General features: G+C 41.9%; 1 protein-coding gene across 1 annotated transcript in view; it reads right to left on the reverse strand.

Annotated features, from left to right (window-relative positions):
• slc38a11 (solute carrier family 38 member 11) overlaps window positions 1–14,180 on the reverse strand; it is a 99,423-nt gene that overhangs the window by 47,380 nt on the left and 37,863 nt on the right. The window contains exons 5-6 of the mRNA XM_078552314.1: window positions 10,672–10,778; window positions 7,227–7,306 (exon numbers count right to left, since the gene is read on the reverse strand). Coding sequence (XP_078408440.1) covers window positions 7,227–7,306; window positions 10,672–10,778 — 187 coding nt within the window. The remainder of the gene's footprint in view (window positions 1–7,226; window positions 7,307–10,671; window positions 10,779–14,180) is intronic.

The following is a 14,180-nucleotide window of genomic DNA, read 5'->3' on the forward strand; positions in this document are numbered from 1 at the left end:
CTTGTCCCCTCATGTGACAGTGTCACATGAGCTGGGACATGTCAATGATCTTTAATAAAAACATTTATTTAATTTATAAACCTTTCATGAACCCTCATCCCGCCCGTGGATGAGGTTCTATGAAAAATGCGAAGGCCGCCTGGGCTCTTCGCCTGCCCGCCAACTTTAAGGTTGGATGGGCAGCTTTCTCAATAGGGTTAATTAGTTAATTAATGGCCTTAACAGGCCCTTGACAGTTCAGCGGGCACGCAGCCAGCTCGGCTTTTTAAGCTTCCCACGCCAAAGATTCAGCCCATAAAGTCTAGCATTCATAACATCTCCCCCCCATAAAAAATGAAAAATTATTTCAGTAATTAGTTTTCTATAACATTATAAAAATAAGTATTGTAAACACTTTAACAACCAACTTACTACATACAGTACAAGGAAGATTCTTTCCCCCTCTATCACACTTCACCAGCAACATTTTGTTTTGGCTTAACCAGTAACAACCAACTGCATGTGATAATTATAATTTAAAGTGCAGATTGTGTGGGTTCTTAGAGTTCCAACTCTCTTGCAAATGAGAATTCACTTTACTACTGGTGGCTTTGCTGTCCATCACTTGTCGCAGATCTCTTTTCTCATTTTGCGCAGTCTTTATAACTTTTCCATGTACTCAGTTAGAAAATTGTATGCTTGGTTTGGTCTGGTTAACTTTGTCAAGAACAACATTATTATCAGGGTGTTGACCTTTCAACACAGTCTTTGAGCCACCCTGTTCATGTTGTTACTCCTGGAACAGCATCTTCTGGTCGGCGAGCGGGGAGTGGGGCCCGCTTGCCAACGCATAAAATGATGCGGAGTGACATCGGGTGTGCGTCCCGACGCCACCCTGCGTCATTTAGATTGTCATTTCGGCGGGTGCGCATCCGACTCAGATGCGCACCCACCGACCTGTCAATGGCCTACTAAAAAGCCAGTTGAACTCATTAATGGACCTGCCCATCCAACCTTAAGGTTGGCGGGCAGGCCGGGAGCCTGGGCGGGCTTGTGAAAAAGCATTAAACCTCATCCATGGGTGGGATGAGGTTTCATGAGTGATTATAAAAATGCAGAATATTTTACAATAAATGTTATGGACATGTCGCAGCTCAGTGTCACATGAGGGGACATGGCAGGGAATTTTTTTCTAATTTTTATTCAAAATTTTAAATTGGAGCCAATCTCCCTGAGGCAGCACTTTGCCTCAGGGAGATCTGTGCGCTCTTTTGTGTGCATGCGTGAAAGAGTGCACTCCTGGCTGACGGAATCCCCACCCGCCTGCACAGGGAGCACATAGTGCTTCCTGGCACACGTCATGCTGGGTGGGCCTTAATTGGCCCACCTACGTAAAATGGCGGCGGCCAATGGTAGTGGGGGGGGGGGGGGGGGGGGGGGGGGGGGGAATTGTTGTCCCTGCTTTCCATTTTCTTCCATGTCTCCTGTTTTTTTTTAACCTCCAAGTTTGTAAAGAAACTCTCAACCAGCCACACATCTGAATTGTCCTCATCCTCATCATTCAGGATCACTTTTATCTTTAAGTTTGTGTCCATGTTTTAAACCTTCCATGTTCTATTCTAGGAAGTACAGGTTTAACACTGTCTCCTTTTGTGAAAGCAGTTCATTCTTCTGTTGAGTAAAATCCTGTTTAACTGTTTTAAGAATTTTGTTTAGGCTATATCAGTGATCAGACAAAAAAATCTTGATACTCTTTTCTAGTCAGTTCACAATTTAAAAAAAAATTGTTTTTCTTTCCATCTTCGCATTTAGCACAAGCCTTGTCTAGTTCTTTTCCAGCAAGAGCAATATTCTCATCATTCGAAAGTTTGAATTTATGTTCAAGAATACGTATCCTTCATCGCAGCTCTATGGTGTCAGAATTGGTTGCAGCAGAGCCATTTGGTCTCAAGCCACTTCTTTCCTTTGTTTTATCACCAGCTTTAAGTGCGTTTGCTATCTGCTTTGTCACCTTTTGCTCAGGCTTTGCCTGCATTTTTAATTCAGACAGATTTAATTTGTTTTCAGCTGCCACCAACCGTTTGCCTTCAGTCTGCTGTTCTATTGTCCTCTTAACATTAGTATTTTGAACTTATGACTCTTTGGACACAGCTTTAGTTGGAACAGTAATTTTCACAGCAAGATTACAGACAGTCATGGATTTTTGTACATCACTTGATTTCTCTTGTACATTTTCAGTTTTAACAGCTTCACCATGCGTGTCTGAAATCACTGGAGGTGACAACACCTTATCAACAGCTAGGTTATTTCCTAATAGAAAATTGACACCTTTAATAGGTAACTTAGGCACAATCCCCACAATTAAAAGACCAGAAATTAAACCAAATTTTAAATTAACTCTATACAACAGAGCAGATAAACAACTTCCATCAATACCCCATAGAAATACATTTTTATTTAGCAAATTTTCTGGACGGAAATTCCCATCGCCTGCCAACATCAGCAATTGTCTAAGTATCTCGAAGAACAATGACCAACTTGCCCACTCAACAAGCAGCTCTCATAAGTTTGTTTCTGGACCGATTTAGTAGGGTGCCACATGGGCTTTTCTCCGAGCAGAACCCGTAGGAGGTCCCATCACCTCCCCCAACTATTCCATTTTACCTTGAATTAAAGGAGACAGTTTAAAACAAAACTATAAGTTCAGCATTTGTAACAATAGCAATGTGTGGAAAAACTAAAAGAGAATCTGAATGTGTTTGGTGTTAGTTTATCTTTTAACTAGTTTTCCCCCTAATTTCTTACAGTTATATGAAAACTTGATATTAGAGACAATTCTCTCCCTGTTTATGCTCTCTGCATTCTTATCTTTCTTCCTCCCTTCCTCCTACCCCTTCACCAGCAGGAGGCAATAATTGCAACACAGACAATTTCCATTATTAAAAATGTATGCAGGAATTTTTCATGGAAATATTAAAGTAAGGACAGATTGTATGGCTTTAAAAATAGGAACTGAATTACACCTCTGTCCATTGATCCAATAATCCTACATTCACTAACCCCACTTCAACTGAAGTTGACATTTGGGTCGGCATTTTCTGGTCCCACCTGCCATGAGACCAGAAATTCCTGCCCGAAGTCAACGGACCTTTGGTTTCTCAGTTAAATTTTCTGTCCTTCCTGTGTCAATTCCTGCAGCGGACGGGACTGGAAAATCATGGCCACAGTGTTAACTCCCCATTTGTAATACCACAGGAGATAGACAGAGAAACAGGTGCATGTGCACATAAACATATATGTGACATGTTACTTTCATAGATGGTTTTAATTTTTTTTGAATAAATGGGGAGAACAAAATACCCAAGCCAGGATTTCCCGGTCGGTGATTGGGGGGGCGGGGCTCCCTCGCCAACGTGTAAAATGGCGCAGAATGACGTTGGGCGGAGTTCCCTATGTCACCCCGCCTCATTTCAATTTTCAGGTCGGCAGGGGCTCAGCAGAAACAGTTGTGCGCCCGCCAACCTGTCAATGACCAATTGAGGCCATTGACAAAGTCGTTAATGTAATTAATGGACCTGCCCGTCCAACCTTAAGTTTGGCGGGCAGGCCAGGAGCCCTGGCGGGCTTCAGAAAAAGCATGAAACCTCATCCACTGGCGGGATGAGGTTTCATGTAGGTTTTAAAATTTTTAATAAAAGTGTCAATGAAAGTGATGGATATATTGCAACACATGTGACAGTGTCATATGAGGGGACATGTCAGGGAAATTTATCTGTTATGTTTTTAAAATTTTTCCGGATGGGAGCCGATCTCCCTGAGGCAGCACTTAGCCTCAGGGAGATCAGTGCGCTAGCGCACTCTCGGCTCAGGGAATTCCCCCTCCCCCCCCCCGCCGCCTGCACAGGGAGCGCATAACGCTTCCTTGCAGACATCACGCTGGGTGGGCTTTAATTGACCTGCCCACGTAAAATGGTGGTGCACCCCCAATCGGGGTCACCGATTGGAAGCTCACCTCCACGCGCCCGCTCCTAAACTTTCCCTCCAACGGGGGGAAAATTCTGCCCCCAGTGACTACAGAAGGTGAGATTTACAGGAAATTGTTTTCAACATTAGTAGTTTGATCCATTTCACATGATATCAAGAAATGTGAAGGCACTGGGTGTTGCAAAGGCCACGGGCCCTGACAACATTCCAACAATAGTGCACAAGACCTGTGCTCCAAAACTTATCATGTCCCTAGCCAAGCTGTTCAAGTACAGATACAACACTGGCATCTACCCAGCAACATGGAAAATTGTTCCAGTATGTCCTGTACACAAAAAGCAGGACAAATTCAATCCGGCCAACTACCACCCCATCAGTCTACTTTCGATCATCAGTATGTCTTGGAAAGGGTTATTAACAATGCTATCAAGCAGCACTTGCTTGGTAATAACCTGCTCACTGATGCTAAATTTGGGTTCTGCCAGGGTCACCCAGTTCCTGACCTCATTACAGCCTTGATCCAAACATGGACAAAACAGCTGCACTCCAGAGTTGAGGTGATAGTGACTGCCAAGTCAGCATCTGACCCAGTGTGACATCAAGGAGCCCTAGTAAAACTGGAGTCAATGGGAATCAGGGGAACACTCTCCACTGGTTGGAGCCATACCTAGCACAAAGGAAGATGGCTGTGGTTGTTGGAGGTCAATCATCTCAGTTCCAGGACATCACTGCAGGAGTTTCTCAGAGTAGTGTCCTAGGCCCAACCATCTTCAGCTGCTTCATCAATGATCTTCCCTCTATCATAAGGTCAGATGTGGGGATGTTTGCTGATGAGACTTGTCAGATACTAAAGCAGTCCATGTCTAAATGCAATAAGTCCTCGACAATATCCATATAAATATTGTGGCTACAAGGGCAGGTCAGAGGCTCGGAATCCTGTGGCAAGTAACTCACCTCCTGACTCCTCAAAGCCTTTCCACCATCTACAAAGCACAAGTCAGGAGTGTGATGGAATAGTCTCCACTTGGATGAGTGCAGCTCCAACAACACTCAAGAAGCACAATACCATCCAGGACAAATCAGCCTGCTTGACTGGCACTCCATCCACAAACATTCACTCCCACCACCACCAATGCACAATAGCAGTATTATGTAACATTTACAGGATGCACTGCAGGAACTCACCAAGGCTCCCTAGGCAGCACCTTCCAAACACATGACAGCTACCATCTAGAAGGTCAAAGGCAGCAGACACATGGGAACACTACCTGGAAGTTCCCTTCCAAGCCACTCACCATCCTGACTTGGAAATATATCGCCGTTCCTTCACTGTAACTGGGTCAAAATCCTGGAACTCCCTCCCTAACAACACTATGGGTGTACCTACACCACACAGAATGTAGCAGTTCAAGTAGGCAGCTACCACAAGGGCAATTAGGGATGGACAATAAATGCTGGCCTATCCTGCGATGCCCTTATCCCATGAATAAATAAAACGATTCATATTTGCTTATTTATGTATTATAACCAAGTTAGATAAACAATTTACTATGCTTCCTAGACAAAACTTTGGAAGTTGAAAACATTTGGTTTTTGGGTACTGAACCTTGCTTGCCTATCTATGCAAATAATATCACATGACACCAACAACCCTGTTCATCTGACATCTGGAAGTTCTGAGTTTTTTGAGTTTCCACCTGTTTGAACTGTAACAGAGATTCAAGACAATGAATTCAATGACAAAGGCCCTCCTAATATTTAATTGGAGAAAATTTCTGCACATACACTGCTGGAAGTCAGACAAGCAGTTTGATAATTTAGTAACAGTGGAGGAGTGGAGAGAGGTGGTGGTGAGATAGAGCTGGATGTCATCAGTGTATATATGAAAACTAAAGCTGTGTTTTTGGATGATTTTGTCGAGGGGCAGTACATAATTGAGACTTCGATCCTTGGTGGATACAGAGGTAATGGGACGGGAGTAGAAAGTTAAGCCATTGCAAGTGATTATTTAGCTATGACTAATAGATAGATAATAATGTAACCAGGTGAGCACAGTCCCGCCCAGTCGATGACAGCGAAGACTTGTTGAAATAAAATAATGTCAAACATGTCAAGGGTGCAGATAGGTCAAGAAAGATAAAGAGGGATATTTTACTGCATTCACAGTCACAAAGTGTGTCATTTATGACATTGATAAGAACCATTTTGGTACTGTGACAAGAGCAGAGACTTGACTGGAGGGATTCAAGCTTGGAGCTCTGGGAGAGATGGTCACAGATTTGGGAGATGGCAACATGTCCAATGATGGAGATGACATATTTTCAATAACAGTAAACTGAAGTCACATCTGCCTGTTCACATCTTGAAAAAGATGCCTTGGCATTATTCTCCCAGGGTCTTAATCAAAAATTATCCTTTAACCAACATCACCAAACACAGATTAACTGGCTACTCACCTTATCACTGTTTGTGCGGCCTTGCTGTCCATAATTTAGTTGGCACAGTCAGAAACATGACAATAGTGATCACACAGCAAAAGTACACCATTGAAATAGGTGAAGTAGCTTGTGACATCTTGAGGATGTGAAAGGCGTTACATAAATGTAAATGTAAGTTTGTTCATTCATATTAGCAAATTACTTTACTAACAAGGAAGACACAAGCACACAATCTGAATTTGTAGGGAAGAACTGATAAGGGAGAGACACATAGTGGGTGATAGTACTCCCCTTAATGAAGTATTAATCACGTTCAAAGGAATTACGGGTTAGAGAAGTTACACTTAGTCCACTAACAAGGAATGTAACTTGTTTGACAATCTGCAATGCTACAAAGATCATTATAAAATATGTTATGATTCAATGTGAATCACTACTTTGTTCTTTCATTTGATATTGGTAAAATAAATCCGCCTGTTGACTAACATTTGTTAAATAATACACCTTCTGACACGTTGCACATTGGGGATTTCAGTATCCAGCTGAAACCTTCCATGCTATTATAGGAATAGCATTGGGCAGTAAAATAGCAAACACCTGACTGTAAGAGACATGGCATCCACTTACAGGAGGGACTAGTGGTGCTGAATCAAATTCAGTCTAGATAACTCCGATCTAAAATTTTGCCTCTTGTGAATAAATATCATCAATAGAATCAGGACATAATTCAAAAACACTTAAGCCTTGAACAATAGCTTTTCCACTGCAGTATTGTGGCTTTTATTTAGGATTGGTATTGCTCCATGTTAAAATGAGAACACTTACATGTGTGGTCCAAGTGTTGCAGCTCTCATAACAACAATTACCAAGATGGCAATGGTTAAAACAAGTGAGAACAATGAAACCTAGAAAGAGAAAAAGAGGAAGTGAATTTTCATTTGTTCAAAATCTTCTGTCAAACTATCAAACGAATCTCCACAATATGTCAGAACATAAGAAAATTAGCACTAGAAGAGGACTTTTAATCCAAAGCTTAACCCTTTAGTATCACAAATTTCCACTGAGGGGTTAAAATGATCTGGCCTGGAATCTGTCAGCATGGTGCAAAGAGAAAAAAATAGCTCAGAAAGCAACTCAGTTACAAAAATAAAAGCCCTGGGAAAATGGCAAGGGTGCCAGGGTGTTTAGCAGAGTCCATAATGCAAGAAAACAGTTCGAATATTTGGTCCACCTTTTTTCGCAGTTTGCTAGAGCTTAGTTGATGCTCCAAAAGAATTTGTGCCTTATAATGTCCTTCACATCTGCTGAACTTCCTGGAGACTGATTAATTTCAGTACATCATGAATTTTTCTGTGACTTAATTACAAGGTGAAGCTAATTCAAGATCATTGATTTGTCTGAAAGAAAGTATTTGCATTTATATAGTGTCTTTCATGGCCTCAGAATATTCCAAAGCAATGCTTTAAGTGCAGTCACAGTTATCATATAGGGAAATGCAGCAGTAAATTTCCACATAATAAGGTTCCATAGGTAGTAATGAGATAAATTACCAAGCTGAATTTAGAAAGTATTGAGCAAATCTAAAAAAGAGATTAACAGGGACAAAGAAAGTATGAAAATATGTTAGTGGTTAACATAAAAGAAAAACAAAAGGCTCTTAGAAATGTATAACAACAATAACAACTTGTATTTATATAGGGCTTTCAATGGAATAAAGTATCCCAAGTCGCTTCACAGGGGTGCTGTCAAAAAAGATATGAAACTGAGCCACCTAAGAAGATATTAAGCCTGATGATTAAAAGCATGATCAAAGAGTAAGGTTTTTAGGAGTGCCTTGAAGATGGACAGAGGTAGAGAGACTGGAAGGTTTAGTGAGGAAATTCCAGAGCTTAGGGACTTAGTAGTTGAAGGCACATTCACTAATGGTGCAATTAAAATCAGGGATACACATGACATCAAAATTAGAGGATCGCAGAAATCTCAGAGGATAGTGAGGCTGGAGGAGATATGGGAGGGTTGAGAATATGAAGTGAATTGAAAACAGGGATAAGAATTTTAAGATCAAGGCGTTGTTTGACCAGCAGCCAGTGTAGCTCAGTAAGCTCAGGGTTGATGGGTGAATGGAATTTGGTGTGAGTTATGATATGAACAGTAGAGTTTTGAACGCGTCATGTTTGTGGAGGGTAAAATATGGGAGACCAGCCATAAGTGTATTGGAATAGTCAAGTCAAGAGGTGACAAAGACATAGAACTCAGCAGCAGATGAGTTCAGGCCTGGATGGAATTGGGCAATGGCCTTGACATCAAGGCAGCATTTGACTGAATGTGGCATCAAGGAGCCCTAGCAAAATTGGGGACAATTGGAATCAGGGGGCAAACTCTCCGCTGGTTGGAGTCATACCTGCACATCTTCAGGTCGAGCAAAGACTCCAAGGCTGCCACGTTCATCAGTTTTTTGTTGCAAATCAACAAGTTTATCTCTGGCATACTGGGGAAGGTGACCTTTGCATTGTGAATAGAGTGCCTGCAAGTCAATCAACATCAAGGTTCTCCATGACCAGGCCTTCAAAGGCAAAGTTGTGATGATCCCTGGACAAAAAGAAGTTTGCCTCACCAACAACATGTATTAGTGATGAGCCATCAACCTGGTGATCAGATTGGGATGAACTTTTGACTGGCACACCGAGCCTCATATCTGTGGAAGCATGGATCATGTTGCCAGTGGCTCCACTGTCAATGGTCACTCAAGTAGTATGGTGCTCGAAGGATGTGTCGAAGTAAGGTGACTAATGAATCTGTACATGGAGTGAAGCTGATTCCAACAAAACATCAGCAGGTTCCGCATCCCCTTCATTGCAACAACCAACTGTGATGACATCATCATTATCGTTTTCCAGGATAGCAACAATCTTACGAGCTTTAGCCATACATTGGCGGTCTTGATCTGGCAGAAAATAATACTTGCTGAGGAAATGTTTATCTAGTTGACCCAGATCGAGACAGTGAATTCATAATGGCCATGACCCTGTGTATGAAGGAAGGGAGTTACTGGGTCTGGTCTTGTTCAACAAGGGTGAAACTGTCTTACATTTCTGTCAGGAGGAAGCAGCAGTACAGAGAGCCTTAGCATCAGCAGATGCATGAATCTCATCCAACAGCAAATACAAGGCTTGGGAGATCTCTGGCTTGGCAGATACCAGGGTGCATGAGTGAGCTTGGTGCCATGCTTCTGCTTCACCAGACATAGTAAGCTAGGGTGAATGAGTTTTAGCCAACATAGGACCACTATATTCTCCAGTGAGGGTGACATCTCTTCATCGTCAACATGAGGTAGACTGTGATGACTGAACCCACCTTTCAGCAAGAAGTTATCCTTAAAGAAGGACATCAGACATTGATACAGATCTTTATACCTTTCATCTGACTGCATTCTGAAATTAGTCAGGTCTAAGAGTTGGTAACCTATGGTCTAGAAACAATAATGCAGGCGGATGGTTTGTCAGATCAAAGAAAGTGTCATTGATGCTTTAGCTATAGAGTTGTGTGATATAATGGGGCAGTAATTCACTATCTGCCCTAGCATCAGGTCCTATAAGTTTGTCTTTTGTTCAGCAGTGTGTCCCAACACCTCCTATGTCTCTAAATCCATGAAGAGTTTTAGTCTTGGTTCTCTTCTTTCTGATGAAACCACCAACGAGGAAGAGGGCAAAGTTAGGATCAAGTGTCAAAGTGTAGATTAGGTTTTGACACCAATGATCAAATCAATTGACTGTCTCAATCTTCCCTAAACACGACTGCTTCAGTACCCGATGCGTGGCTGCCATAGTTTCCGCTGTTACTGTATCACAATACTGTGCACTAAGTAGAGGTGAATATCCATCGATATGTACCACATAAGATCACCCTTTTTCCTTTGGTGAGGTGTGAAAATGTTCCAACAGGTATCACCGTGCCAGTAGGCTATGTTTACCTTCAAGTTGGCACACAAACTGGATCACAACATCAACAGTGATCAGGTGAAAACTTTGAGCTTTAATGCAACCACGGAATCGAGCAGCACAACAGCCATTCTAAAATGGCCAAACCCATATGGAAACAGGGCTCCCAGCCACCAGAGGGGGATAACATATAATGGCACATTGTATTTAAAATTGAGGCTCTAGGTTTTCTTTTAGTCAAATTACAGATTACAGCAGTGAATAGATTATTTACATCAAAATCCTTTGAACTTTAACATTCCCTAATTAATTAAAACTAAAGCCATAGTCACCTTTCCTAAATTAGCAATGTTACGATACAGGGACAATGGAAGCATAAGCAGAATGGTTGTGAGCATAATTACAAAACGTCTCTCGGCTAATATGCTTTCAGGAGCGACTGAAAAAAAAACAGATGAAATGTTAGAATTTAATTTTTACAAAGCAGTTTCCAATATTAAGAACCAAAATAATGAACTCATTTACACAACTACAGCTATTTGCTTAACGTTCCGAACTGTGCGGAATAATGACCTAGATCTTCGGTCTCTGGGTGGTCGTACCCCATAGTTACCCCGGAAGATGTACTGGGGGACTACTCGGAAGTCCCAAAGCAAGGACTCCACAGGAATTGCCCAGGAAGTTTCAACTTCTCATGGGCGATTATCCTTCTATGGGAACCCTCTGAAACTCTGAGTTAGAGTCAAAGACTTTGGATGTTTCTGACTCACTTGGCAGAATAGTTACCCAGGAAAAGTTAGAAGGATTAAGGTTCTAACTCCTGGGTTACAAATACTACTGACAACCCAACTCTCCACTGGACTCCTTGATTACCCCAAGTCCCCAGCTAACTCCCGACCACCTGACTACCCCCTCTCGACCCAACAGCCCCCTGACCATCCAACTATCCCCCCCACATCCCGATTACCTCCGACACCCTGATTACCCCACGACCATCCAACTAACTCCCAACCCTGACTAGCCCCCCCCACCCCAACTACCTCCACATCCCCCAGCTACCCTCCCAGATCACCCTGACCACTCAAATATCCCCACACCCCAACCCCCTCCCCACCCCCAACTATCCTCCCAAACCCTGACTACCTACCAACCACCACACCCCACTATCTCCCCACCTCTCCAACCCACCCTACCCCACCCCCACCCCACCCCCAACCACTCACCTGCCACCCTATCCCTTCACTCACTTACCTTTTCTCTGGAGCTTGTCAAAGTGCCTTTGGGACATTTGAACTTACTGGAATACAACAGCTAGTGCCATAAAAAAGGAGTATGGCTTGGCTTCCCCTGAGCCTCCAGCACTACAAAGATGGACTCTACGCTCCACATTTCTGAGAAGGCCAAGTTCAGAAGTCCGAGTGAGAAATGTAGTGCTCCAGTGCATGGTAAGTGAATAGGAGTGCAGTGTCAATCCAACAATGACTGCCACTCCTCGGAAGATTCGGCCCAATATTGTGGAGAAATGCAACTTTAATAAACCATTTTTCAATACATGAACAACAACAATGATTCACCTTTCTTCCAACCTGGTAACTTCAACTGTTTTTTCATGTCAAAGTCAAAGTGGCCAAAGAACAATTTTCTAACCATCATGGCCAGTAATGCCAGCTGGTTGAATATGTAATCTAGAGCCAGAAGTTCATTCAGAACTCCCTATGTCATGTGTAATCTTCCAGCCAAATCATTTGGGCTGGTCTAAAATGTTCTCCCGACCCCATGCCTCAGCTGCATTGCTCTTTCAGAGCTTTTTAAAATGCTAATACCCTAATTGGGCAGGAGGCTCAATTAGTGCGGCCAAGCACCTCCAGGAGGCTGGAGCTTCCTGCTTGACACCAGCAGCAAGGGCAGACAGCAGACATGTTGGAAGCTGCCACTGCCTTGCTGGATAGACCAGGCAACTCCTTGACCTCCAGAAGGCCAAATGCAGTGGGAAGAGCCAAGGACAACAAGTTAAGATGCAACGCTAGTTGGCCCCTCAAATTTGGTTTTAAAACAAATGCAAACAATATACTTGGGGCACCATGGTGAACCCTACACCACAAGAATATTTGGGCTTGTTCAATTTGCTGTTTTCTGTTAGTTAGCCAATAGTCTATCCATGCTAATACATCACCCCAAACACCATGGGCTCTTATCTTGTGCTGTAACCTTTTATGTGGCACCTTATCGAAAGCTTTTTGGAAATCCAAATACACATCAACTGGTTTCCCCTTTATCCACTCTGTTTGTTACATCCTCAAAGAATTCTAATAAATTTGTCAAACACGATTTCTCTTTCACAAAACCATGTTAGCTCTACTTTATTGCATTATGGTTTTCTATATATCCTGCTACTTACTCCTTAATAATGGATTTCAGCATTTTACCAATGACAGAGGTTAGGCTAATTCACCTATAGTTTCCTGCTTTCTGTCTCCCTCCTTTGTTGAATAGAAGTGTTATGTTTGAGATTTTCCAATCTGCTGGAACTTTTCCATAATCTGGGGAATTTTGGAAGGTTACAACCAATGTGTCCACTATCTTTGCAGCCATTTCTTTTAACAGTTTAGGATGTAGGCCATCAGGTCCAGGGCACTTGTCAGCCTTTAGTCCCATTAGTTTTCCTCATACTTTTTCTCTAATGATTGTGATTGTTTTAACGTCCTCCTTCCCTTCTAACCCTGCTTTCTTACTATTCTTGGGATACTTTTTGTGTCTTCTACTGTGAAGAAAGGTACAAAATACTTGTTCAAAGTCTCTCTGTTTCTTTGTTTCCCATTCTCAATTCCCTAGTCTCATCTTCTAAGAGATGAGCACTCACTTTAGTTACTCTTCTTTTTATAGACTGGTAGAAGCTTTTGCTATCTGTTTTTATATTTCTTGATAATTTTCTCTCATATTCCAATTTCTTCCTTTTTATTATTTTTAAGTTATTCTTTGCTGTTTCTAAAATTCTCCCAATTTTCTGGTCTAGCACTAATCTTTTCAGCAGCATACATTTTTTTTCAATTTGACACAACCCTTAACTTCCTTAGTTAGCCACAGATGGTGCATTCTTCTCATAGCTTTGTTGAGAGTTATAAAATATCTCCTTAAATGTCTGCCACTGCTTCTCTACCAGCTTTCCTTTTAACTTATTTCCCCAGTCCACTTTAGATAACCCTATCTTCATACTCTTGTTTAATTTATTTAAAGCCTTTAAGTTTAACACTCTAGTTTCAGATTCACATTTCTTACCCTCAAACTGAATGTGAAATTCCATCATGTTTGGATCACTCTTACCAAGAGGATCCTTTACTATGAAGTCATTAATTAATCTTGTCACATTACACATTACTGTTCCCTGGTTGGTTCCAGAACATATTATTCTAAGATCAACTGTTACAACCCTTAAAATTCCCTCACTCACAAAATTCCCCAAGTTTAGTACTCTCTAGAACAGTATTCTGTGGATCTTGACTCTGTTGACTTACGCCATGTGCTAGCAAAAGCCTCCTGATATAAGCTGAACCTACAACCTGTGTGTCAGAAAGTATCATCCAAGTTGTGTTGCAATAATTCTGGATTAAAATCTTTTAAGAGGTGGGCACCTTGTGTCTTTCAATTATAAATTGTGGCTGGAGTATGGTCAGCAACTGAAGAGCTTTAAAGTTGTGGAAAGGTTATCATTAATGTGGAACAGATTGATGAACTTCACTGGTGGCATGCTTATTTGGACTATTCATATGGTAACTGTTATTTTAGGTAATTTTACCTCAGTAGCTTTCTTGGGATGTGCATCCTCCTTGCATCTGCTTACAAC

This window comes from Cetorhinus maximus, chromosome 11 (genome assembly GCF_964194155.1).
Source record: "Cetorhinus maximus chromosome 11, sCetMax3.hap1.1, whole genome shotgun sequence".
Taxonomy (NCBI): Eukaryota; Metazoa; Chordata; class Chondrichthyes; order Lamniformes; family Cetorhinidae; genus Cetorhinus; species Cetorhinus maximus.